The sequence below is a fragment of the Rutidosis leptorrhynchoides genome, chromosome 9 (genome assembly GCF_046630445.1).
Source record: "Rutidosis leptorrhynchoides isolate AG116_Rl617_1_P2 chromosome 9, CSIRO_AGI_Rlap_v1, whole genome shotgun sequence".
NCBI lineage: Eukaryota > Viridiplantae > Streptophyta > Magnoliopsida > Asterales > Asteraceae > Rutidosis > Rutidosis leptorrhynchoides.
In genome coordinates, this window is record NC_092341.1 from 112,501,545 (window position 1) to 112,529,179 (window position 27,635).

General features: G+C 33.9%; 1 protein-coding gene across 1 annotated transcript; it reads right to left on the bottom strand.

Annotated features, from left to right (window-relative positions):
* Positions 1–141: 141 nt before the first annotated feature.
* Positions 142–26,419, bottom strand: LOC139867713 (agamous-like MADS-box protein AGL12). Its single transcript, XM_071856076.1, has 7 exons — positions 26,054–26,419; positions 24,736–24,817; positions 23,952–24,013; positions 23,273–23,372; positions 22,508–22,549; positions 22,329–22,370; positions 142–440 (listed from the first exon to the last, which is right to left on the bottom strand). Exons 1-7 carry the CDS (start codon positions 26,233–26,235, stop codon positions 345–347), a joined length of 606 nt encoding a protein of 201 aa, XP_071712177.1. The 5' UTR covers positions 26,236–26,419; the 3' UTR covers positions 142–344.
* Positions 26,420–27,635: the final 1,216 nt, after the last annotated feature.

Consider the following 27,635-nt stretch of genomic DNA (forward strand, 5'->3'; position numbering starts at 1 on the left):
ACTTAATACCAAAGAAAATTGTAATTTTATTTCATCCAATAATAACAAATCTGAATTCCCTTTATCTTATGAATTTAAAAAATTCTAAGTTCATGTAATTCTGCAAAACAACCACAATGTTACAAACATAAATATCCCCAAAATATACTCAACCACATTCATAACAAATATTACACATTACATAAAATTTCAAAACTAAACAGACAACAACAGTTTTACATTTCATAAGTCCATTAATTCATTTATTGGGCAACAACCTATAAATATGTTGCATAGTAGTCACACTAGCTTGTAGCAACAAATCTCACAAGTGAATCTTTGTTACAACTTCGCCATAACGTCTTTTAGTAGCACTGATATAACTCATTTTGAACTGTTAGTGGGTATGCTATGTTAGTGATTGTTGGGTCAGTGTATTCAGTACCATATTGCATCTCCATCTGTATCAGTAAAATAAACACAGTTTAGTAAATAAATAAACTATTGCAGCTTTGGTAATGTTGGAAACTAAACTTGATTGTGGGCTATTTATTTTGGATTTGGGCTTGCAAGTATACAAATATTTTGGATCAAGATTATAGCCCATTATGTAGAAACTTCTTGTAATATGTAGTAGTGAAAGTGTGTAGAATGTGTGTAGAATAATCTTGTAAAATATCTAGGTCTAGAAATACTAGGAAATATCTAGATAGTAGTAGATGATGGAGTGATCTAGACTACTCCATTGAGTAGTATAAATAGAGGGCTTCACCCCTCATTTGTAATTAAGCAACAAAGCAATTCAATAAGCAAATCAAGTAATAAACAAAGCCTTCAAGATCAATCAAACTTCTAAATCATCAATCCTCTCTTCCACAAATAATATACATAACCTCCTATTTCTAACAAATTGGTATCAAGAGCTTGGTTCAACAAGATGATGGCCAACAATGTCATCACGTTTCCTCGCCTCACAAAGGATAATTATGATCGATGGAGCATCCAAATGAAGACCTTCCTAGGTGGACAAGACTTATGGGAGATTGTGGAGGAAGGCTATGAGGAACCTGTAGAAAAAGGTCCTCTTGGCAAGGAGAAAAAATTAATGAAGATGAACGATCAAAAGGCTCTTTCCATCATCCAACAAAGTGTAGATGATGGAGCTTTTGAGAAAATTGCAAGTGCAACCACCGCCAAGAAAGCATGGGAGATCTTGGAGAATTCTTATAAGGGAGTTGATAAGGTGAAAAAGGTTCGACTACAAACACTACGAGGTGAGTTCGAATCCTTAAATAAGAAAGACTTAGAATCAATTTCTGATTATTTTACAAGAGTCTTGGCGGTTGTCAATCAATTAAAGAGGAATGGCGAAACTTTAAGTGATGTGAGGGTCATTGAGAAAATTCTTAGATCATTAGATTCAAAATTCGACTATATAGTCGTAGCCATTGAAGAATCTAAAGATCTAGAATCAATGACTATCGATGAACTCATGGGTTCACTACAAGCTCATGAAGAGAGGTTCAATAAGAAAAATAAGGAGCCATTGGAGCAAGCTTTACAAGCAAAACTCTCTTTCAAGGAAGAGAACAGTGAAAAGACTCATCAAACGAGTCAACGAGGTCGTGGTCAAGTACGTGGCCGAGGACGAGGGCAAGGATATATCAAACGTGGAGGTTATAGTTCTTACAAAAATGAAGAAAGAAGTCAAGATTTTCACCCGACAAGAGGTCGCGGGAGAGGCTACACAAGTAGAAAGCCAAGGTATGACAATTCTCAAACCAAATGCTATAATTGTCATAAATTTGGCCACTATGCTTCGGAATGCGAGAAGTCAAACAATTACGTGCAAGAAAGAGCAAATTTTGCACAAGAAGATACTGAAGCCGTGGAAAACACTTTGTTACTAGCATGCAAAGGTGAAGATAACAGAGAATCAAATTTGTGGTATCTCGACACGGGTGCAAGCAACCATATGTGCGGTGACAAAAACATGTTTGTGGAGTTAGACGAGGTAATTAGTGGAAATATCACCTTCGGAGATTCCTCTAAAGTCCCGGTTAAAGGCAAAGGTAAGATTCTCATCCGCTTGAAAAATGGAAGGCATCAATTTATCTCTAACGTATATTATGTGCCCAATATGAAGACGAATATACTGAGTATTGGACAACTCTTGGAGAAAGGCTATGATATTCACATGATAAATCGTACCATTTCTTTAAGAGACCAAAAAGGAGGTTTGATTGCTAAGGTGCCAATGTCAACGAATAGGATGTTCATGCTAAATATTCAACATGACATTCCAAGATGTTTAAAAGCATGTTTCAAAGATAATTCTTGGCTTTGGCACATGAGATACGGGCACTTAAATTTTGGAGGCTTAAAATTATTATCAAGTAAAGGAATGGTGAAGGGTTTGCCTCCAATTAATCATCCGGATCAAATATGTGAGGGATGCCTTCTAGGAAAGCACTTTCGAAACAGTTTTCCAACAGAAGCTTCTAGTAGAGCGAAGAAACCTCTAGAACTTATTCACACGGATGTGTGTGGACCCATCAGCCCACCGTCTTTTGGTAAAAATAGATATTTTCTTCTATTCATTGATGATTTTAGTCGAAAGACATGGGTCTATTTTCTAAAAGAGAAGTCGGAAGCTTTTGGAATGTTCAAGAAGTTTAAAGCATTTGTGGAGAATCAAAGTGGTCTCACCATAAAGGCGTTGAGATCCGATCGTGGAGGAGAGTTCACATCCAAGGAATTCAAGGAATTTTGCTACAACAATGGGTTACGACGTCCTCTAACCCTTCCGTATTCACCTCAGCAAAATGGTGTTGCGGAAAGAAAAAATAGGACCATTCTTGATATGGCTCGGAGTATGTTAAAGAGCAAAAGGATGCCCAAGGAGTTTTGGGCTGAGGCAGTGGACTGTGCGATCTATCTAGCAAATCGTTCGCCCACTAGAAGCTTCAAGAACAAAACGCCCATTGAAGCTTGGAGTGGAAGGAAGCCCGGCATCTCACACCTTCGAGTGTTCGGAAGTGTGGCATATGCTCATGTGCCAGATCAGAAGAGGACGAAGCTCGATGATAAAAGCGAGAAACTCATATTCGTGGGCTATGACTCAAGTTCGAAGGGTTACAAGCTATACAATCCCAATAATGGTAAAGTAATCTCAAGTCGAGATGTGGTGTTCGATGAAGAAGCAACATGGGATTGGAATGTTCCCGAAGAGGAGAACTACGACTTTCTCCCTTATCCATTCGAAAGTACTGCAAGGAACGAAGAATATCTAGAAGTTCAAGAACCTTCTAGTACACCATCTCCGCACTCTCCACGTACTCCAACCACTACACCTAATGAAGTGACACCAACATCAGGAGGAGAATCAAGTAGGCTACAACATCATACAAGGAGCATTAGGGAGTTGTACGAGGTAACCCAGCCTATGGAGGATCTATCATTGTTCTGCCTTCTTGCCGATTGTGAGCCAATAAGTTACGAAGACGCAGCAAAAAGCCAAAAGTGGAAACGTACCATGGACGAGGAGATTCAAGCAATCGAGAAGAATGATACGTGGGATCTTGCTACACTACCAAAAGGGCATAAGGCTATTGGTGTAAAGTGGGTGTACAAGGCCAAGAAGAATTCCAAAGGTAAAGTTGAAAGATACAAGGCAAGGTTGGTGGTGAAAGGATATAGTCAACTAGCCGGCATAGACTATGACGAGGTATTTGCTCCCGTCGCTCGTTTAGAAATGATAATGCTAAAAACGAACATATATTTCATAGCATTATTCCTCAAGAAAGACAAGCTTTTAGTTGCAATTGTTCTATTTACAAGTGATATTCGTTTAAATAATAAAAGGTAAAGACAAAAGACAGATTCGACGAATTGAAGACGCAAACGACCAAAAAGCTCAAAAGAACAAAAGACAATCAAAAAGGTTCCAATTATTGATAAGAAACGTCTCGAAATCACAAGAGTACAAGATTCAAAACGCAAAGTACAAGATATTAAATTGTACGCGAGGACGTTCGAAAAACCGGAACCGGGACCAGAGTCAACTCTTAACGCTCGACGCAACGGACTAAAAATTACAAGTTAACTATATATATAAATATAATATAATATATAATTAATTATATTAATTATATATATATTATATATATATATTTAAAACCGTCGGCAGCAGGAAACTCCAAGGGTGTAAACTGAAAATACCTCTCCGCGACTCGCGGAGTTTGAAGGCCATTTTGCCGCGAGTCGCGGAGCCCCAAAATTCACTTCTGGCTATAAAGCCAACCGAATTCTGATCGAATTTAACATCATTTTTTCTTCTCATTCATACGAAGTAATATATATTTATATTTATAATTTATATTTTAATTTTAATTATAATTCTAATAATAAGGGTATGTTAGCGAATGTTGTAAGGGTGTAAGTCGAAATTCTGCCCGTGTAACGCTACGCTATTTTTAATCATTGTAAGTTATGTTCAACCTTTTTATATTAATGTCTCGTAGCTAAGTTATTATTATGCTTATTTAAAACGAAGTAATCATGATGTTGGGCTAATTACTAAAATTGGGTAATTGGGCTTTGTACCATAATTGGGGTTTGGACAAAAGAACGACACTTGTGGAAACTAGACTATGGGCTATTAATGGGCTTTATATTTGTTTAACTAAATGAAAGTTTGTTAATGTTAATATAAAGATTTACAATTGGGCGTCCCTATAAATTACCATATACACTCGATCGGACACGATGGGCGGGGTATTTATATGTACGAATAATCGTTCATTTAACCGGACACGGGAATGGATTAATAGCCACTAGAATAATTGAAACAGGGGTGAAATTACATTCAAGGGTAATTGGTGTAATTGTTAACAAAGTAGTAAAACCTTGGTTTACACGCAGTCGATAACCTGGTGTATTCATTAAACAAAGTATTAAAACCTTGTTACAATTCGAATCCCCAATTAGTTGGAATATTTATCTTCGGGTATAATAATAATTTGACAAGGACACTTGCAATTTATATTTATGACTGATGGACTGTTATGGACAAAAACCAGACGGACATATTGAATAATCCAGGACAAAGGACAATTAACCCATGGGAATAAAACTAAAATCAACACGTCAAACATCATGATTACGGAAGTTTAAATAAGCATAATTCTTTTATTTCATATTTAATTTCCTTTATTTTATATTTAATTGCACTTCTAATTATCGCACTTTTATTTATTGTTATTTTATTTAATCGCACTTTTAATTATCGTACTTTTAATTATCGCAATTTAATTTTATCGCATTTTTATTATTCGCAATTTCATTATCGTTATTTACTTTACGCTTTAATTTAAAGTCTTGTATTTATTTTATATTTTACATTAGGTTTTAACTGCGACTAAAGTTTTAAAATCGACAAACCGGTCATTAAACGGTAAAAACCCCCCTTTATAATAATAATATCACTTATATATATATTTGTATTTTTATAAAAGTAAACTAATATAGCGTTGAGCTTTGTTTAAAGATTTCCCTGTGGAACGAACCGGACTTACTAAAAACTACACTACTGTACGATTAGGTACACTGCCTATAAGTGTTGTAGCAAGGTTTAAGTATATCCATTCTATAAATAAATAAATATCTTGTGTAAAATTGTATCGTATTTAATAGTATTTTCTGCTAAAAATTAATAGTATTTTATACCCCTCTGCTTTGACATCAAGTATTTTTGGCGCCGCTGCCGGGGAATAACTCTTAAAAGCCGGAAGCGCAACGCTAATATAAAAAAAAAAAAGATTTTTATCTACTTTTATTAAAATTCGTTTTTGTAAAAATACGTTTTAATTATTCAAAAATATAAAAAGAAAAACAAAAATATTAGTATTTTTAGGATTTTGTTAAATATTTAAGTTTTATAAGTTTCTTTATTTTTATTTTAGTTTATAAAAATATAAGTTTTAATTTTAATATCTTTTAATTATTTAAAAAAAAACAGAAAACAAAATAAAAAAAAAAAATAAAGAAAAACGCGTAAAAAAACAAAAGCTGTCAACTGAATTCCTGAACCCCGCGACTCGCGGAGTTTTCCTCTTTATTTGCCGCGACTCGCGGAGGTCTTCTGACACACGGACAAAACCCTAAAGTTGCATTAATTACGGAGTTTTAATTTATTATTATTATTATTTAACTTAATTATTATTATTATTATTATTAATTTTAGTTTTATTTTTACTTTTTACTTTAATTTAATGTATTTAGTATAAATAAGTTTAATAAAATTATAAAATTAATAGTTTTATTAAATAAATAATATAAAAATAATATTTTTTATAAAAATTGTACTTTTTACAACTTTTTGTATATTTTTATATTTTGTACCTTTTTAATCGTTGTAGCGTAATATTTGTATTTTTTAGCTCATATTTAATTTTAAACTTAGTTTTTGCTATAGTTATTTTTACTCCTAGATTTTTAGGCTTTGCCGTAGAATTCCTTAAGTGCTTTTTCTTTAGACTAAGATTTAGGTGCTTTAGAATTTTGCGACGCCTTTTGAAGTTTTAGTTTCTTTTTAAGTTATTTCCATTTGGGATTTAGTTTTTTTTCTTGTAAGCTTTAATATTTTTAGACCTTTTACTATGTATCAATTATCATTCCAATTAGTAATTTCAATTTGCGATTATAATTTTAAGTTAGTTGTAGTAATAAGGTTAAATTAGTTAAGTATTTTTAAGTTTTGATAAGTTTCTTTTATTTTTCCGTCACCTTTTATTTTTCAACCATTTTTTTTCTTTTTCGACATTTTTCGACGCGCAATCTTTGTCTTTCTTATTTCTCGCTATTCTAGTTTTAGGACTTAGAATTTTTTCTACTTCTTATCTAAATTTCTTAAAATTACGAAAATTTATTTTGAGTGGTTAAATTGATAGACATCAAAATTTTCTGGTTCGTAGTAATAGTTGGATTTGTACGTGGACCGGGTTATTGGAGCCAAACAGTCCTCAATTATATTGAGACCAAACGAATCCTGCCCCTCTGCTGCATCTTTTGGCTATTCGAAACGTGGGCAAAATCAGAAAAGTCTATTGATTGGATAACTTATTATAATTTTTCTTTCCTTTTTAAAACTAATAGGATATTCAGTGAATGCACCGAGCAAGACGTTCATCACCTTTTGTACGTTCACCACCTGTAACTAGATCAAGACATCGTTTAACAAATATAACCGCCGTTGATTTTTCTTTAGAATCGTCATCCAGTCGACCAAGTACTTCAGTTCAAATTTCCGATAATCCAGTTTTTGAAACAAACCTCACAATTGAGAATCCAGAAAATATTCAGGAACGGTTCGTAGATCCTGAACCATTAAACTTTCCTCCGGAACCACCAATCATTCAAACAGAGATTGTTGAGGAACGAACTATTAAATCAGAATCATTCAGTGATACCGATTCAACAAATTCAATTATGGAGAATCTGGAACCTTTAAGTATGGAAGACCGAATGAGAGCTAAACGCACTGGCCAAGGTCACGCAATTACTCATCCAGACATTAATGCGCCAGATTATGAAATCAAAGGACAAATTCTACACATGGTGACTAATCAATGCCAATTTAGTGGTGCGCCGAAGGAAGATCCAAATGAACATCTACGTACCTTTAATAGGATCTGCACACTATTTAAAATCCGAGAAGTGGAGGATGAACAGATATATCTCATGTTATTTCCCTGGACTTTAAAGGGAGAAGCCAAAGATTGGTTGGAATCGTTACCTGAAGGGGCGATCGATACATGGGATGTTTTAGTTGACAAATTTCTTAAACAATTTTTTCCTGCATCTAAAGCCGTAAGACTTCAAGCAGAAATTGTTACGTTCACACAGAAGCCAAATGAAACTCTATATGAGGCGTGGACAAGATATGGAAAGTTGTTAAGAGGATGTCCGCAACATGGTTTAGACACCTGTCAAATAGTACAAATATTCTACCGAGGATGCGACATCACTACAAGAAAAGACATAGATATAGCAGCTGGTGGTTCTATTATGAAGAAAACCGAAACTGATGCTTACAAAATTATTGATAACACTGCTTCCCACTCACATGAGTGGCACCAAGAAAAAGATATCATTAGATCATCTAAAGCAGCTAGAGCCGATTCTAGCCATGACTTAGATTCCATTTCCGCAAAGATAGATGCTGTGGAGAGACGAATGGAAAAGATGACTAAGGATATTCACTCAATACGAATTAGTTGTGAGCAGTGTGGAGGACCACATTTGACAAAAGATTGTCTAAGTATTGAATTAACAATGGAACAAAGAGAGAATATTTCATACATAAACCAAAGGCCTGGAAATAATTATCAGAATAATTATCAACCGCCAAGACCGATTTACAATCAAAACCAGAATTATAACCGAAATATTCCATACAATAACCAACAAGGTCCTAGCAATCAACAAGTATCCAATAATACTTATAATCAGCAAAGACCAAATTTTCAAAACAAACCACCACAACAAACCGATGATAAAAAGCCGAATTTAGAAGATATGATGACGAAGCTAGTTGAAACTCAAACGCAGTTTTTCACATCTCAAAAACAAACAAATGAACAAAATGCTCAAGCATTTAGAAATCAACAAGCTTCTATTCAAAATCTGGAACAAGAAGTGAGTAACCTAGCAAGGTTAATAGGTGAAAGAAAACCGGGAAGTTTACCTAGTGATACAAACGCTAACCCCCGGAATGAAACAGCTAAAGCTATTACCACAAGAAGTGGTACAACACTTAAACCACCTGAAATACCTGTAACTTCTGATGAAACTATTCCTACTCCACAAGAACCACAACCTGATCAAAATAAGGAAAAAGAACCGGTAGTTGAAAAGGTTAATGAAGATAACATAGTTAAGGATAAACCTTATGTTAAACCATACCAACCACCACTTCCTTATCCGAGTAAAATGAAGAAGGAAAAACTTGAAGCCGAGCAATCCAAATTCTTGGATATGTTTAAACAGATAAATGTAAATCTTCCTTTCATTGATGTAATTTCAGGAATGCCAAGATATGCTAAATTCTTGAAAGATCTAATCACAAATAGAAAGAAAATGGAAGAACTCTCGGCTGTTACTATGAATGCTAATTGTTCAGCAGTGCTGTTGAATAAGATACCAGAAAAACTATCTGATCCAGGAAGTTTCACAATTCCATGTTTTCTGGGTAGTCTTAGTTCAATAGAAGCATTGGCTGATTTAGGTGCTAGTATAAATCTAATGCCGTATTCACTATACGCTAAACTAGACCTTGGAGAATTGAAACCAACCAGAATAAGCATACAACTAGCCGATAGATCAATAAAATATCCTAGAGGGATAATGGAGAACATGCTAGTTAAAGTTGGTACTTTAGTATTTCCAGTAGATTTTGTTGTTTTGGATATGGAAGAAGATTCTCAAGTTCCTCTCATATTAGGAAGACCATTTTTAAACACGGCTAAAGCAATGATAGACGTGTTCGGTAAGAAACTGACCCTAAGTATAGAGGATGAGAGTGTCACCTTTTCAGTTGATAGAGCAATGCAACAACCACAATCTGCAGATGATACATGTTATTATATTCAAACTATAGATGCACATGCAGAATTATTAGAAGAATTTCCAGAATTACAAGGAACAGGAGAATGTTCTTTAGGAGAAGGAAATGAACCAATTGATGAAGCTGAAATGTTAGCTACACTTATAGCTAATGGATATGAACCAACAACAGAAGAAATTCAAATGCTAAAAGAAGAAGACAGATATCGATATAAATCATCGATAGAAGAACCTCCGAAATTAGAGTTAAAGCCACTTCCAAACCATTTGGAATACGCTTATTTACATGGTGAATCTGAATTACCTGTAATAATATCGTCTTCTCTTACTGAAAATGAGAAATCACAACTCATTTCTGTGTTGAAAGCTCATAAACCAGCCATTGCATGGAAGATTCATGATATTAAAGGAATAAGTCCTTCGTATTGCACACATAAAATCCTTATGGAAGAAGGTCATAAAACGTATGTGCAACGCCAACGAAGACTAAATCCTAATATGCAAGATGTAGTTAAGAAAGAGATTATTAAACTGCTAGATGCAGGATTAATATATCCAATTTCTGATAGTCCATGGGTAAGCCCAGTTCAATGCGTGCCTAAGAAGGGTGGCATGACTGTCATCACAAATGAGAAAAATGAGCTTATTCCTACTAGGACTGTAACAGGATGGCGTGTATGTATTGATTATAGAAAATTAAATGACGCCACCAGAAAAGATCACTTTCCCTTACCTTTTATAGATCAAATGTTGGAAAGATTAGCCGGAAATAGTTACTATTGTTTTCTAGATGGATTTTCCGGATATTTTCAAATTCCAATAGCACCCGAAGATCAAGAGAAAACCACATTCACGTGCCCTTATGGTACTTTTGCTTACAAACGCATGCCATTTGGACTTTGTAACGCCCCTGCAACCTTTCAAAGGTGTATGATGGCGATTTTTCATGACATGATAGAAGAATGCATGGAAGTATTCATGGATGACTTTTCAGTCTTCGGTGATACATTTAAATCATGTCTAGTTAATCTGGAACGAATGCTAATTAGATGCGAAAAATCAAATCTAGTACTTAATTGGGAAAAATGCCATTTCATGGTTAAAGAAGGCATCGTTCTTGGACATAAAATTTCAAAAGAAGGAATTGAAGTGGATAGAGCTAAAGTAGATGTAATTGCTAAACTTCCACATCCCACCAATGTTAGAGGAGTTAGGAGTTTTCTAGGGCATGCCGGTTTTTACCGACGTTTTATAAAAGATTTTTCTAAAATTGCCACTCCTATGAATAAACTCCTAGAAAAGGATGCGCCATTCATCTTTTCAGATGAGTGTATCAAATCTTTTAATATTCTTAAAGAGAAACTCACTAATGCACCGATCATGATAACACCAAATTGGAATCTACCATTTGAACTAATGTGCGATGCAAGTGATTTTGCAATGGGAGCCGTTTTAGGACAAAGGATTGAAAAACGATTTCAACCTATATATTATGCTAGTAAGACGTTACAAGGAGCACAAACGAACTATACAACTACTGAAAAAGAACTCCTTGCTATTGTCTTTGCTTTTGACAAATTTCGATCATATCTCGTTCTAGCAAAAACGGTGGTCTATACCGACCATTCTGCTCTTAGATACCTATTTTCAAAACAAGATGCTAAACCAAGATTAATCCGTTGGATCTTACTCTTACAAGAGTTTGATATTGAAATCCGAGATAAAAAAGGAGCAGAAAATCTCGCCGCTGATCATCTTTCTCGTCTTGAAAATCCCGAATTAGAAGTTCTAAATGAATCGGCCATACAAGACAACTTTCCTGATGAATATCTATTGAAGATAGATTATAAAGAAATCCCATGGTTTGCAGACTATGCAAACTACTTAGTTTGTGGATTCCTTGAAAAAGGATTATCGTACCAAAGACGAAAGAAATTCTTCAGTGATATAAAACACTATTTCTGGGAAGATCCACATCTGTTTAAAAGTTGTCCCGATGGAATAATACGCCGATGTGTATTTGGAGATGAAGCTAGTAAAATTTTAAACCATTGTCACACAGGACCAACAGGAGGGCATTATGGGCCTCAACTAACAGCAAGAAAAGTTTATGAAGCTGGATTCTATTGGCCTACAATTTACAAAGACGCACACCTTCTTTGCAAATCCTGTGATGCATGTCAAAGGGCCGGAAGAATAAGTCAACGTGATGAAATGCCACAAAATGTCATCCAAGTATGTGAAGTATTTGACATTTGGGGTATTGACTTTATGGGTCCATTTCCAAAATCTCATAATAATCTATATATACTCGTAGCCATTGATTATGTATCTAAATGGGCGGAAGCACAAGCTCTCCCAACTAACGATGCACGAGTTGTAGTCAACTTTTTAAAACGTCTTTTTGCAAGGTTTGGAACACCGAAAGCTTTAATAAGTGATCGGGGTACTCATTTCTGTAATAATCAACTTGAGAAAGTTCTTAAAAGATATGGAGTAACTCATAAAATCTCCACCGCATATCATCCACAAACAAGTGGATAAGTTGAAAATACCAACCGAGCTTTAAAACGTATTCTAGAGAAAACCGTAGGATCAAATCCGAAGGAATGGTCCATTAAATTGGAGGATGCACTCTGGGCTTTTAGAACAGCCTACAAAACTCCAATTGGAACCACACCTTTTAGACTTGTTTATGGAAAAGCATGTCATCTTCCAGTAGAAATTGAACACAAAGCATTTTGGGCTTTGAAGACATGTAATCTTGATTTACATGAAGCCGGACGTCTACGATTAAGTCAACTAAACGAATTAGAAGAATTAAGACATGAAGCATACGAGAATTCGTTAATCTATAAAGAAAGAACGAAGAAATGGCATGATAAAAGAATCAGAAGTTCAAAAGAATTTAAAGAAGGAGACAGAGTTCTTCTTTTCAATTCACGATTCAAGCTATTTCCTGGAAAATTGAAATCGAGATGGTCTGGACCATTCATAGTCAAAAGAGTTTTCCCATACGGAACGATAGAATTAATAAATTCAAATGGAATTGAATTTAAAGTTAATGGTCACAGAGTTAAACATTACATACATGGTCCGATGGAAGTCGACAACGAAGTTAATCACAATTTCGACACCACAGCTAACTAAGTGTGGGGAGAATCAAGTCTGTAAAGGATAATATGTATTTCTGTTAGAGTTAGATTGTCTGTTTTCGTGTAATTCTCGAAAATAGAACACGTATGGTCTTTCCCTAGCAGACCCTAAAGAACTAGTCTTCTCCCCCCATTCTGAATTTTTATTTTTTTAGGTTTTTACGAAATGAAGACTGCCTGTGAACTAAACCATGGTCTAATGCTACATGCTTTGATCACTAAAAGAAATAATGACATACTACCGAGTGAAATAGTATCAGTAATCAGAGAAAGAATGGACGGAGTTAGAAAAGGATCCAGATGCGAAGATAATAAGTTACAATTTGGTAAAGGAAAATCAAAATCCGCAGCGAAAAGAAGAGCACGACACCTAGAAAAATGTCACAAATGCGGAAAATGGTCACATGGAGGTAAATGTTCAAATAATCAAACCTATTCAAATACCGAATTTGTTACTTTATGCAGAGACGGACCGTTCATATGTTTAGAAGAAAAGACAATGAATGCTCGAGGTTACGCCTATGCAGCCATGGAAGACCAATTAAACCGACTATCTTATGAATATAATAGATCATATAACTAAGAAATCTATTTCACAGGTATGTCTGTACAGTTTTTATTTTTATTTTATTTTTATTTTTAACCTTTTGATAATAAACGCTAATTTGTTCGCTAAAAAGTATTAAATTGGTATTGAATAAAATTAGGTTTGGCGACCGAAATTATTGATATCGTTCAAAAATTTATTACATCACTGCGAAATTTAACGTTTATTCTTAAGGTATAAATATCTTTAATCAATCAACCCAAAATATTTCAAAAATTCGTCATGAGTTAAATTAGGTCTTGGAACCGAAATTACTTTACCGAAAAGAGGGGCGCATATTTTTGATAATATTTGATTGATTAAAGTGGGATAAAAAGACAAAAAGATTTTTAATTTTATTTTTACCATGTTTTTAAAATTAATATTTAAATCTTAAGTTAATACTGTAAACTTTATAAAAACAATATTTTTAAAATTGTAAATATTTGAATTTTTAAAATAAGTTTGGTGTGAATTTATAATATGAATTTTTAAATTAAGTTTGGTGTGAATTTTTAATTTTTAAAATATGAAATTTTAATTTTATGCATTTCAAATTTTAAGTTTGGTGTGAATTTTTAATTTTTAATTTTTAATTTTTTAATTTTGAATTTTATATTTAAGTTGTGTGAATTTAAAAACAAAAATTTACTTTATCTCATTAAGTTAAAAATATGATTTTTAAAAATTCGTCGTAAGTTGAAGACTAGGTCTTTGAACCGAAATTGCTTTACCCGAGGGAGGGACGAGAACTTTTATTATCATTATTTTTAATCTTATTGATTTAAAAGTATGCCAAAAACATTAAAAAACCCAAAAATCTTAGCTTTTAAAACAATCGCTACAAAAAGACAAATTTTAAAATTTTGTCGAGGGACGGACTAGGACATCAATCCGAAACGACCTCGTCCTAAATAACAAGGGAAACAAAATTTTAAAATTAATTTCTTAATTGTGTTATAAGTTAAAGATTATAAAAAAAAAAAAAAAAAAATAAAAAAAAAAAAAAATAAAAGGAACGAGCTGGAACAGAATAACACACACACACATACTGCACTTCGAAAAAACCCGAGAAAACCCACGAAAATCATCCCAAAAACTCGATTTTTCACCGTTAATCTTCAAATTTTTCACTACAATCATGTTGAGGAGGATCTTATCTAAGAATTACTCAAGAAAACAGGTACAATTACACCCCAAATCACCTTTAAATCCGAATTTTAGTGTGTTCTTGAGCATATTTTCATAATTTGAATTTTGTTAATTTTTAGTGTAATTAGTGTTAAATTGTTAGTATATTATGCATGTATAACCTAGATTGATGCTTGTTAACATGATTTGAAGCCAAAAACTTCAAAATCTTTAGAATCTAGGGTTTGTGTTCTTGAGCAAATTTGGGGCTTTTTGATATAAACAGGTTATGGCCGATTTTTGTCATGAATTGTTGCTAAATTGAGTAGTGTAACATGTCTAGGTGGTTAAATGATCCAAACTTTGAGCCTAAACATGATTTTGAGAATTAAAGTGGACTTTTTCAAGTCCAAAATTCATGAACTTGATTTTTTAAAGATAATGCCATTTGAGACTTGTTTATTTGCTAGTAATGATTATTTTGACATGTTATTTGAGTTGAATGCTTATGAACTTGGCGAAAATTTTCGTATATGCTTATTTGAAAAAGTGTAGATTTGATAAAAATGTGAAAATAAGCTTAAGTTTGATATAAATTGATAATGTCATTGTAATTATTTTGATTGATGATTTTGCTGACACTAATGCATATTTGGATGCACAAAATTTGTGTTTGATGTGTTTTGCAGAATGAAAGGGGTGAATCTTCATCCCAAGCCCGCCATGCTCCTGCTGAGAACTTGGAACAACAGGAGGTAGATAACTACTACAAGCAGGATGTACCTCATCCAGTCATGACCTTTTCAGATATGCACTTGGAACAGTTGCACCCGAACCTGCGATTTGACAGACTTTGGATAGATTATCCAAAATATCAACGGGGTTTGCATACTCTTCATTCCAAGGTTGTTGAGGTACCGAGGGTCATAGAATGGGGACCCTTAGAAGCTGTAGAATTGGCCGGGCCAATTAGGGAATTACTGGTACAGAGGTATGGTAATTCTTCTTTTAATGACTGGATATGTTTATTCACCATACGCAGACCTGTATATAAAGTATGGTGTGAAGAGTTGTTATGTAGTATAGAGTTGAATGATCGGGTAGCTAGTTTAACCGATCGTTCTTTTATTAGATTTTTGTTAGGCGGTTCGATGCGCCACATGTCATTACTGGACATGGCTCAGGCTTTACGTATATATACGCCTGAGGAATTAGCGTCTGCCGATTGTAGAGGATTGATACTAAACGGTAGGAAAATAGATGAAAATTTTGATACACACGGTGTGTGGAGTCAAATGACAAGCCATCACCGTTTTAAAGGGGGAAACTACTCTTATTTGGATATAGATAGAGCCGAATTAAGAGTAATACATAGGTTTTTAGCTAATTCGATTACACAAAGGGGTAAAAACAAAGAAAAAGTAAATGAACAAGATTTGTTTTACCATATGTGTATTCGAGACCCACACAGCGCTGTAAGTATACCATATTGTGTGGGTTATTATTTATCAGCTATGGTTCGAGGGATGCGTCCACATAGCATAATAGGAGGTGGTATTTTTATTACTTTGATTGGTGAATATCTCGGTGTGGATATAAGTCGGGGGGGATTATTAGTAGAAGAGCCGGAACCCCGCGACACTATAGGTTTAAATGTGTACCATGGTGCTAAAGTTTTGAAGCGGCGAAATAACGCCGCAGTACGATACAATGGTAGACATCCACAGGTAGAGAGAAACCAGGAACAAGGTAATGTAGGAGGGGGGAATCAGATGCAAGAAATGCATAGGTTTATAGCTTCTCAGGAATACGAAAATGCTAGACAGAGAGCATTTGAGGATTGGCAAGTTCATCAGAACCAGATCATAGCGCATTGCCAACATATAGGTAGAAACTATATTCCTACACCGAAACCCGTCTTCCCTCCTTGGTCGATAGAGATGCAGCCACCATATCCTACGTATGACCCTGCCGAAGCATTCTATAGCACTTATGGTTATGCGTGGAACCCCTATTGGTACCAATATCATCCTTAGTTTACTTTTTATTTTTATTATTTTGTAATATGTAATTATTGATATGTTTAATACTTTTGTTAATATTGTAATTATTTTTATAATTATCTAACTTTTATTCTTAGATTTTAATAATTTTTGAATGTGGGGTAATAAACCAAACTTCAAAAATATGTATATATGTTTGCAGTTTATCTTATGTACACAACAGGGTAAAACAACGCATTTTCAAAGACTGGCATTAAGTTCAGCAAAAGCAACTAATTTTGACGACAAGATGCAAAATATATGTGAAATAACAACAAGACGGAATGAACAAATGATGTGCACCATTTATCATTCAGCAAACAAACGCCAATATATTTGGAAACTTTGGTAAAAATTTAATCATTTTCACACAAATCACCCTCAATAATTTAAATTGTTACTGATTTCTTGCAAATGAGGGCATTGCAAGATCTTAAGTGTGGGAAGGGGTTAAATTCTTTCGGATTTTAAAATTTTTTATATTAAACACTTGGTTACCATTAAAAATACTAGTAAAGCAGTAGTTGTATTAGAATCTAGTGCTCTCTGATAAAAAAGAACAGCCCTAGTCTTATATACTGACTACCCAATTCTAGTAAAATTTTTCTAAATTTTCAATTAAATGAATTCAAATCATGTTTATACATATTTATGAACGATAAAACTAGGTTTTAACACCGAAATTATTGTTACCTCGGAAAGAACATAAATTGAGAAACAAACTAAAACGTCAAAATTCATTTAAAATGGAATAGAGGACGATAAAAAGAAAAATAAAAAGCCAAGTGTGGGAAAATTTACCAAATTATTTTAAACATATGTCACATATATCTATAACAAATAACTGAAAATACTTTTGCTTTGGACTAAACTAAACTGTTTTACCCGATGAAAGAAAAGAAGAGATGGATCTACACGATGAATCAATTCCATCATTAAAAGGAAGTAAAGTCTTCCGAAAAAGACACGCGCTTCTTGATTTAGGTCATGAAGTTGTCGTCCAGACCAGCTGTAGGTTGACGAAAAATCTAGAAAAGTCATCACTAAAATCAGCAGGAAATCCACGGACCTCAGCATAAAACAGGGTCGCCAAGTGGTCAGATTTATCCTAACCATGAGAAGGATTTATCTCGTACAATGGGGAGGCACCGTGCAAATTAGCTGGATAAGACTAATGAATCAGATCCCCAGAAAGGATAATCTCCTTAAAGATTAAAAATCAGCTTTTAAGACTGATATTACTCAATCCTAGAGATTGACCTTAAAGATTGAGAATTACAAACTCATGGAATTCAATGATATCTAAACTCGAGCTTGAACGAGAAAATATTTTGATCAAAAATACAAACCGATTTGTTTTCTGAAAACCCTATTTTCAATACGTTCATTACCATTGAACGTAAAATCCTAGGAATTCACCTGGAATTCATTAGGTCACCTGAATTAAATCGGGTATCAACCGTAAGAACGGTGGTTGCATAGCATGGTCAAAGACAGGACTTTGTGCCAAACCGAAAAATTATAAGGGTGAGCTTTACTATTGCTCCTACCAAGAATAGTAATTGCGTCCGACACGTTATAGACCATAATCAAAAGCATGTCACGGGACATTGCCTTAACAGTTGCTTGTTCAACGCTTTCCTTTACAACCGGACGGTAGTTTACCGAAAGGTAATATACGGAACAAGTAAACTGGACGTGTTGCTTTCCAAATACAAGGTTAGCAAGTGGGTGACACAAAACCGCAAGTTTTGAGCTAAAATTTTCAATTCTGAAACCCACCAAACCCACAAAAATATTTTGCAAACACCGGTAAAGGGTTATTCCGGAAAACTTATCTAGGGTAAAAACTAGATTTCAAAAGATCAAATGTTTTCATAAAGATCCAATTTCCTTAATGGATCTAAATTTTTATAGTCATGTGGGACTGTAAACCATATCGTTACTACCATTGTTTATACCGCCGTATAGAAATCACTGATGTACAAAGTGTGAAGAATAAAGAAGTGATTCTAGTATTTCAAGACAATATTGCTTGAGGACAAGCAACGCTCAAGTGTGGGAATATTTGATAATGCTAAAAACGAACATATATTTCATAGCATTATTCCTCAAGAAAGACAAGCTTTTAGTTGCAATTGTTCTATTTACAAGTGATATTCGTTTAAATAATAAAAGGTAAAGACAAAAGACAGATTCGACGAATTGAAGACGCAAACGACCAAAAAGCTCAAAAGAACAAAAGACAATCAAAAAGGTTCCAATTATTGATAAGAAACGTCTCGAAATCACAAGAGTACAAGATTCAAAACGCAAAGTACAAGATATTAAATTGTACGCGAGGACGTTCGAAAAACCGGAACCGGGACCAGAGTCAACTCTTAACGCTCGACGCAACGGACTAAAAATTACAAGTTAACTATATATATAAATATAATATAATATATAATTAATTATATTAATTATATATATATTATATATATATATTTAAAACCGTCGGCAGCAGGAAACTCCAAGGGTGTAAACTGAAAATACCTCTCCGCGACTCGCGGAGTTTGAAGGCCATTTTGCCGCGAGTCGCGGAGCCCCAAAATTCACTTCTGGCTATAAAGCCAACCGAATTCTGATCGAATTTAACATCATTTTTTCTTCTCATTCATACGAAGTAATATATATTTATATTTATAATTTATATTTTAATTTTAATTATAATTCTAATAATAAGGGTATGTTAGCGAATGTTGTAAGGGTGTAAGTCGAAATTCTGCCCGTGTAACGCTACGCTATTTTTAATCATTGTAAGTTATGTTCAACCTTTTTATATTAATGTCTCGTAGCTAAGTTATTATTATGCTTATTTAAAACGAAGTAATCATGATGTTGGGCTAATTACTAAAATTGGGTAATTGGGCTTTGTACCATAATTGGGGTTTGGACAAAAGAACGACACTTGTGGAAACTAGACTATGGGCTATTAATGGGCTTTATATTTGTTTAACTAAATGAAAGTTTGTTAATGTTAATATAAAGATTTACAATTGGGCGTCCCTATAAATTACCATATACACTCGATCGGACACGATGGGCGGGGTATTTATATGTACGAATAATCGTTCATTTAACCGGACACGGGAATGGATTAATAGCCACTAGAATAATTGAAACAGGGGTGAAATTACATTCAAGGGTAATTGGTGTAATTGTTAACAAAGTAGTAAAACCTTGGTTTACACGCAGTCGATAACCTGGTGTATTCATTAAACAAAGTATTAAAACCTTGTTACAATTCGAATCCCCAATTAGTTGGAATATTTATCTTCGGGTATAATAATAATTTGACAAGGACACTTGCAATTTATATTTATGACTGATGGACTGTTATGGACAAAAACCAGACGGACATATTGAATAATCCAGGACAAAGGACAATTAACCCATGGGAATAAAACTAAAATCAACACGTCAAACATCATGATTACGGAAGTTTAAATAAGCATAATTCTTTTATTTCATATTTAATTTCCTTTATTTTATATTTAATTGCACTTCTAATTATCGCACTTTTATTTATTGTTATTTTATTTAATCGCACTTTTAATTATCGTACTTTTAATTATCGCAATTTAATTTTATCGCATTTTTATTATTCGCAATTTCATTATCGTTATTTACTTTACGCTTTAATTTAAAGTCTTGTATTTATTTTATATTTTACATTAGGTTTTAACTGCGACTAAAGTTTTAAAATCGACAAACCGGTCATTAAACGGTAAAAACCCCCCTTTATAATAATAATATCACTTATATATATATTTGTATTTTTATAAAAGTAAACTAATATAGCGTTGAGCTTTGTTTAAAGATTTCCCTGTGGAACGAACCGGACTTACTAAAAACTACACTACTGTACGATTAGGTACACTGCCTATAAGTGTTGTAGCAAGGTTTAAGTATATCCATTCTATAAATAAATAAATATCTTGTGTAAAATTGTATCGTATTTAATAGTATTTTCTGCTAAAAATTAATAGTATTTTATACCCCTCTGCTTTGACATCAAGAAACTATAAGATTAATAATCTCACTTGCGGCTCAGCATAATTGGAAGATTTATCAAATGGATGTCAAATCCGCGTTCCTTAATGGCCACTTAGAAGAAGAAGTCTATATAGAACAACCTTTGGGATACATCGTGAAAGGCCAAGAGAATAAGGTGCTGAAATTGAAAAGGGCCTTATATGGGTTGAAGCAAGCGCCTCGAGCATGGAATAACAGGATAGACAAGTATTTCCAACAGAATGGCTTTACAAAATGCCCACATGAGCATGCTCTATATACCAAAGTAAGCAAGGAAGGAGATGTTATGATTGTGTTCCTATACGTGGATGACTTGATATTCACCGGTAGTAATCCCAAAATGTTTGAGGAGTTCAAGAAAGCAATGGTTCGGGAGTTCGAGATGACCGACATTGGACTTATGGCTTACTATCTTGGGATCGAGGTAAAACAAAAGAAAGAAGGAATATTCATATCCCAAGAAGGTTATGCGAATGAGGTGCTCAAGAAGTTTAAGATGAATGACTGCAAGTCAATGAACACACCGGTGGATTGCAATCTCAAATTGTCAAAAGATGATGAAGGATACTTGGTGGATCCAACACAATACAAGAGTTTGGTTGGAAGTCTGAGGTACCTAACCTGCACGAGGCCAGATATTCTCTACGGAGTCGGACTAGTAAGTCGATACATGGAAGCACCTACAATAAATCACTTGAAGGCGGCCAAGAGGATACTTCGCTACATCAAAGGTACGATTGACTATGGCCTGTTTTATTCGCCTTCTGAGCACTTCAAGCTAGTTGGATACAGTGATAGTGATTGGGCTGGAGACATAGATGATCGTAAGAGTACGAGTGGTTTCGTGTTCTATATGGGAGATACGGCGTTCACATGGAGCTCGAAGAAGCAACCCATTGTGACTTTGTCAACGTGTGAAGCCGAGTTTGTAGCAGCAACATCGTGCACCTGTCATGCAATATGGCTCAGGAAGTTACTAAATGAGCTTAAGTTTTTTCAAAAGGAAGCTACGGAGATATATGTGGATAACAAGTCTGCGATTGCTCTAGCAAAGAATCCAGTCTTCCATGATCGAAGCAAGCACATCGATACGAAATACCATTTCATCAGGGAGTGTGTTACAAATAAAGAGGTGCAGATAAAGTACACGAAGTCATTCGACCAAGTTGCTGATATTTTCACAAAGCCTCTAAAACACGAGACGTTTCAGAGATTACGGAATATGCTCGGAGTAACGAAATCAAGTTTAAGGGGGGCTGTTGGAAACTAAACTTGATTGTGGGCTATTTGTTTTGGATTTGGGCTTGCAAGTATACAAATATTTTGGATCAAGATTATAGCCCATTATGTAGAAACTTCTTGTAATATGTAGTAGTGAAAGTGTGTAGAATGTGTGTAGAATAATCTTGTAAAATATCTAGGTCTAGAAATACTAGGAAATATCTAGATAGTAGTAGATGATGGAGTGATCTAGACTACTCCATTGAGTAGTATAAATAGAGGGCTTCACCCCTCATTTGTAATTAAGCAACAAAGCAATTCAATAAGCAAATCAAGTAATAAACAAAGCCTTCAAGATCAATCAAACTTCTAAATCATCAATCATCTCTTCCACAAATAATATACATAACCTCCTATTTCTAACAGGTAAAACAAATTTCATTTTTTGGCTAAACTTGTATCCTATTAGTTATTATCAATGTCTGTTAATTGCTATAAAAATATATTTATTACCTGCTCTTGGAGACACTTATTTGCAGCTTTCAGTATCCCCTCCTGTAAACATTTAACCAAGGACATCGCTAATAGTTATCACTTGTTGCAAAATATTACATAACGGCTAACTCATGCTTGTTATTAATTAATTAATAACATTTAATTAGTAGTACAAATGTCAAATTTTAAGCGCATACCTTATTTTTCAGCAATTGGATTTCTTGAGCCATTATGTCCATCTGTAGAAAACACGCGTAGGCAGGAATCAATAATTTACGTACAGCTATTTGTTCAGTTTCAGATCAAACCCACTACCCAAAACACACTCTTTTGCATATTACATTTGTACACAATTGAATTTTCGGCTCTATTTATTGAGGCAACATCAAGTGTCGTCCTATTGGCGACTTGACTGCCTCGTAGAGCCTAAATTGAATTCCAGTCAGGCTGTAATATCCATGAAATTTTGATTTCCACCATTTTCATGGCGTCTCAATTTTATTTTTATTTGTTAATTTTATGTTCAATTTTTATTTTGCCATTTAAAAAAAAAAAATTCCTACTTTTTGGCTGGAGGTCCAATCGGAAGCAATCTCCTTTTCCGTCGAATAGAGACAGGGATGACTTTCTCTACTTTTGAGAGTGTTCCACTCTTAGTGGAGAAATGACTTGTTTTTATTCTCGGATGGGAGAAGGATTGTCTACATCTCACCTCCCCATACACCACTCATGTGGTATTGGGTTTTGTTGTTGTTGTTGAATTTTGTATGACTCACTGAGATTATTGTGTACAAATTTACATTTGTACAACTCGAAGCACATGAAATTTGTATGACTCCAATGTTTACCGTTTTTACTAGTTTAAGCTTTAGAGACGGTGATCATATTTTTATTAGTCAAAAATGGAGTTGAGGTAGTAATGTCTATATGATATGATGAATCAATTAACACATGAACCTTACTTTTGCGGAGCGTATGTGATACATCCAGACTTCGAGGTTATTCTCAAGAACTCGAAGTTCATCCAAAGTCATTTTTCCAGCACCGCCTTCAAACATATACCTAGCAAATAAAAAATGACATGTGAACCTTAAATGTAAATCCTATTGAGCATCTATGTCCCACTCTTGTAAAAGTACCCGATTAATCCTCAATTAATCCTTTTTAGAAGCGGGCCGATTAGCATTTCCAAAATCCATTCAATTAATTAGTCAACATTGATTGATGGTCAAAATCAGATTTAGTGGGCCAGAGTTGGATTTAGTGAATCAAAATCGATCAAAATTGGTGGAAGTCAAAGTTGGCAATGTGAAGTTAGATTAGAATTAGTGTATTTCCACAACTGAATGATTATGTTTATGTTTCTAAACAATTATGTTAAAGTTTATATTTGTTTATGTTTATGGTCTTCTTCTATATTTAAAAATATAATAATTTTAAATTAGCTTTCTAAATATATAAAAGGTCCAATCCGACTAATCCCCAATTTAGCCAACTAATTTCTACAAGATTCTGGCAGATAATCTCAACAAGCAATTTTTACAACCTTGAAATTTGCCAAGTTAATTTCATGAACTAATTAAAGTTTAGATTTGTATATATGAGAGAAGTTATTTATAAAAGCAGTTCAATGAATGATACCTGAGGCCTTTCTGAAGTACATCAATCTCATTTTTCAGCATGTTGACCTCCATTTTCGACTCCTAAAATATAAGATTGATAAGCTCAGTCAGAAAACTGGAACATAAATAGATAGATGTTAAGAAACCAAAAGAACAAATTGAATAATCACATTGATATCGCGATATGATAATATCAATCCAAAAAATTAAACATCCCAGTAAGATAGAAGATCAATAAAAGTAATGAACAAAAGGGACTATGCACTTATATTGAACAAACATGTAACAACATGCAAGATAATTGTTCGTCAAAGTTAACAAAATGTGCCATAGTCACACTTTTCACCCATCCGTAAAAAAATTTCATTGTATAAAGGGACTTTTAAAAGGTACATATATGATAGTTGTCCAGAAATATTTGTGTTAAGTATTAATCATAATTTAGGTAGTCCCAGACTTGAATCGTAAATAGGATAAGGCTTTTCACTAAAAGTGAAACCAAGAAAGTATTAATATGGAATAAAGTTTTTTTTCTTTAAGTTCGATGTCTTAATCTTGAACCAATAAACTTTTCAAGGTGATGGAAATATATAGCGTGTAATTTGCTAGTGCATGTTACGTGTAAGAGACTGATCGAGACATTTAAAAAACGAATCCATAATGCTTTTGAAAGTAGAAAAAACATGAAAGTTATGTTATCTTGATTAGATATTTTATTTTTTCATATATTCTCATTGACTAATAAAGCATCTGGTTCTCTTTGCAATAAATCAATATACAGAGACAAAAAGATAGATACAGACCAGAACTTGCTTTTCATCAGCTTGTTCCTCAACAGAGCAATGGCTAGATTTCATGTACTTCTCTACTAGTCCCTGCATGCTTCTTTAATCACACATGCACAAAATATGTTACAAGCGATACTATCAAGGGTCAGGCTCAAAACGAGAACCACAAAAAGGTACAGAACTGCAACAACTTTTTGATCACGTGTTTTTATGCAATTAAACGCATCAAATTACATATCAATGTTATTTAATGATCGTATCATTGAAAAACAAAAATTAAACCACTATTTACATATTAAATTGTTAATTATTTTCATATGTTCACAAACACGTGCACAGGTGAACGAGAAATTATATATTTGATTATAAAGATACACTAGAGGTTTTTCAAACTATTTTATGTTCAATCTTAATCTTCATAAACATTTATATGTGATTTAAACTACTCACAAATAAATATCTTTATAATTTAATAGTTCTGGCACTTCTATAAGTTTTTTGGTTTTCCTTACTTTTGACTATCTATCTATATATAATCAACCCAATAGGTTATTGGATACTAATTGCTACACAATGTAATAAGTGAAATTATTCCTAAACATATTATATACTGAAAATTTCTAAATAGTAGAGCTCTCTTGAAATAAGTTCGGCAGCTGATCACAAAATCTTAGTCATCTTCTCAATCTGATATCTAATACTTTGTATCTGATAAAGGGAGAATCACACATTTTAGACATTTTTCTTTGAAAACAAGTTGTTATAGGTCGTGGGACATGATGAAAATGTGTAAAAAGTTCATTAAGTGCACGTGTTGAACCATACAACTGTAAGTATTTAATTAACCAACAAAAGCATAAAGTAAGTAAAATCTATCACTAATCTGGTGATAGTGCTATGTCATAACTTCACTTTCATTATCATCATTATTTAATACATGGCATATTATAGGCTCATTTGATAGGCTTATATCTTTTTTAAAACAAAGTAGTCTATTATGAAAATGACATAAACCCGTTTTTCAGGTCATCATCAGTTCATCTTTGTAAGTCGTTAATCGTTATCACTCTTCCTACCATTACTACTGTAGTACAGTCATCATATAATGTATAACTTATATATATTATTATGCGGGTTAATGGCTATATCCGCGGGTTTCTCAAACGGGTATCATGGATTCAAGGATTAAATTTCACCTGTCCCATGTATTATATATCCACAGCCCGCCCACGACCCGTCAACGGTACAAAGTTTTACCCATCCCGTACCCAAGGTCACGGGTTTTTTCCCGCCCATTTCCATCCCTAAAAATACATAAACAAAGGGTACATACCCGTTAGTGGCAAGCTCGTAAAGCTTGCCATGAGCGGAGAAAATGATGAGGCCGATTTCGGCATCACACAACACAGAAAGCTCCTTAGCCTTTTTGAGAAGCCCAGAACGACGCTTGCAAAACGTCACCTGCCTATGGACTGGATTCTCGATCCTCCTCATCTGTACCTTTCCTCTTGCCATAATGATCTCGGATTTGGGTGGTAACTAAAATGTTCTTGGAACTAATTGAATGTTGATTGTATAATAAATTAAATGAAATGAAAGTATAAATATTTGAATCAAGTCTGCAAGTTTATGCAGACAACCTCCCACTAGTTTAGACTAGCTTCGAGGTTGTTGCAATTGTCTGTTTTTGTGTTCTCTAAGTTGGTTTAACACACATTAATCCAGGGTGTGCCTAGGTAACCTTCTTATATACAGCTTACAAAATTTGATTCTTGTGCCATGTTCTAGCACAATAAATAAACAAATATAAAACAAACAAAAAGAATATTCCTCTTCTGTGACTACTTTTACAGTTCATTAAATTGTTCAAAAGTAGGAATCCATTGAAGTTAAAAGCATATATAAATTATTATTTAATTAGACTATAGTATATAGTACTAGCAGCTTGTTATTATTCTATAAACATGAGACCATAAATAACTATTAACCATGAATCACTGTTAGAATGGGTGCAGGATGCAATAAGAATAATTATGTAATATTGATGAAACTCATGGAAGAAATAATTGGTTGAAACTAGACATAACAGTGATAAAAAGGTAAAGATGGCGGCGATTAGTTAAATAAGCAAGAGGGAGTATATGTTTAAGTTTTCATAATGGTGGGGATAGGGATTATGATTCTATCGACTAACCTCTATTTACTGTTAAACTGTTTCTAATGTTACTGATTCAATATAGGCGTATCTTATGCCAATTAAAGTTTAGCATCAGCCGCGATGGGGCCATCGAGTGATACGTGTCTACAGCATGTTGGATTTCATTTTCAAGCTGTTTTTACCTAAAAAATGTTTACGTTTTAGGACTTACTGACCGCGCTACTAGAAATAACTTTTTTCTGACGGAAAATTCTGTTGGGAATAACTGTGAGTTCAAACGAATTCCCGACACAGCTTTTTCATTCCTTTAACACCTGTCAAAAAATGCTTCCGACCAAATCAGTTGGTACCAATGTAATAAAGTCAACAATAGCGATCATAGAAAAGAAAACTTTTCAACTAACATACTAAGGCGAGTTTCCAACTGAACTAGTCCTTTAAACAGCAGAATATCTACCAGCGAAATTCGTTAACTGGGATTAGAAAAAATCGTTTAAATGGCATATTTTAACGAGTTTTTTGAATGACATTTTATGAAATTAATTTCAAATTAGTCATAAATATAGCACATCAAAGTACAACATACAAGTTTAACCAATGGTCAAGAGGAGGTCCTGTTGCAGGTTTAACCAACTCAGTAATCATCGAGTTGTTTCATATGCCTTGCATACTCTTCCTTCGCTTGTTAATCTTCTAATGCAAGTTCCTCGTCTTCATAATATTCCTATACATTTACATATTTCATCAATAAACAATA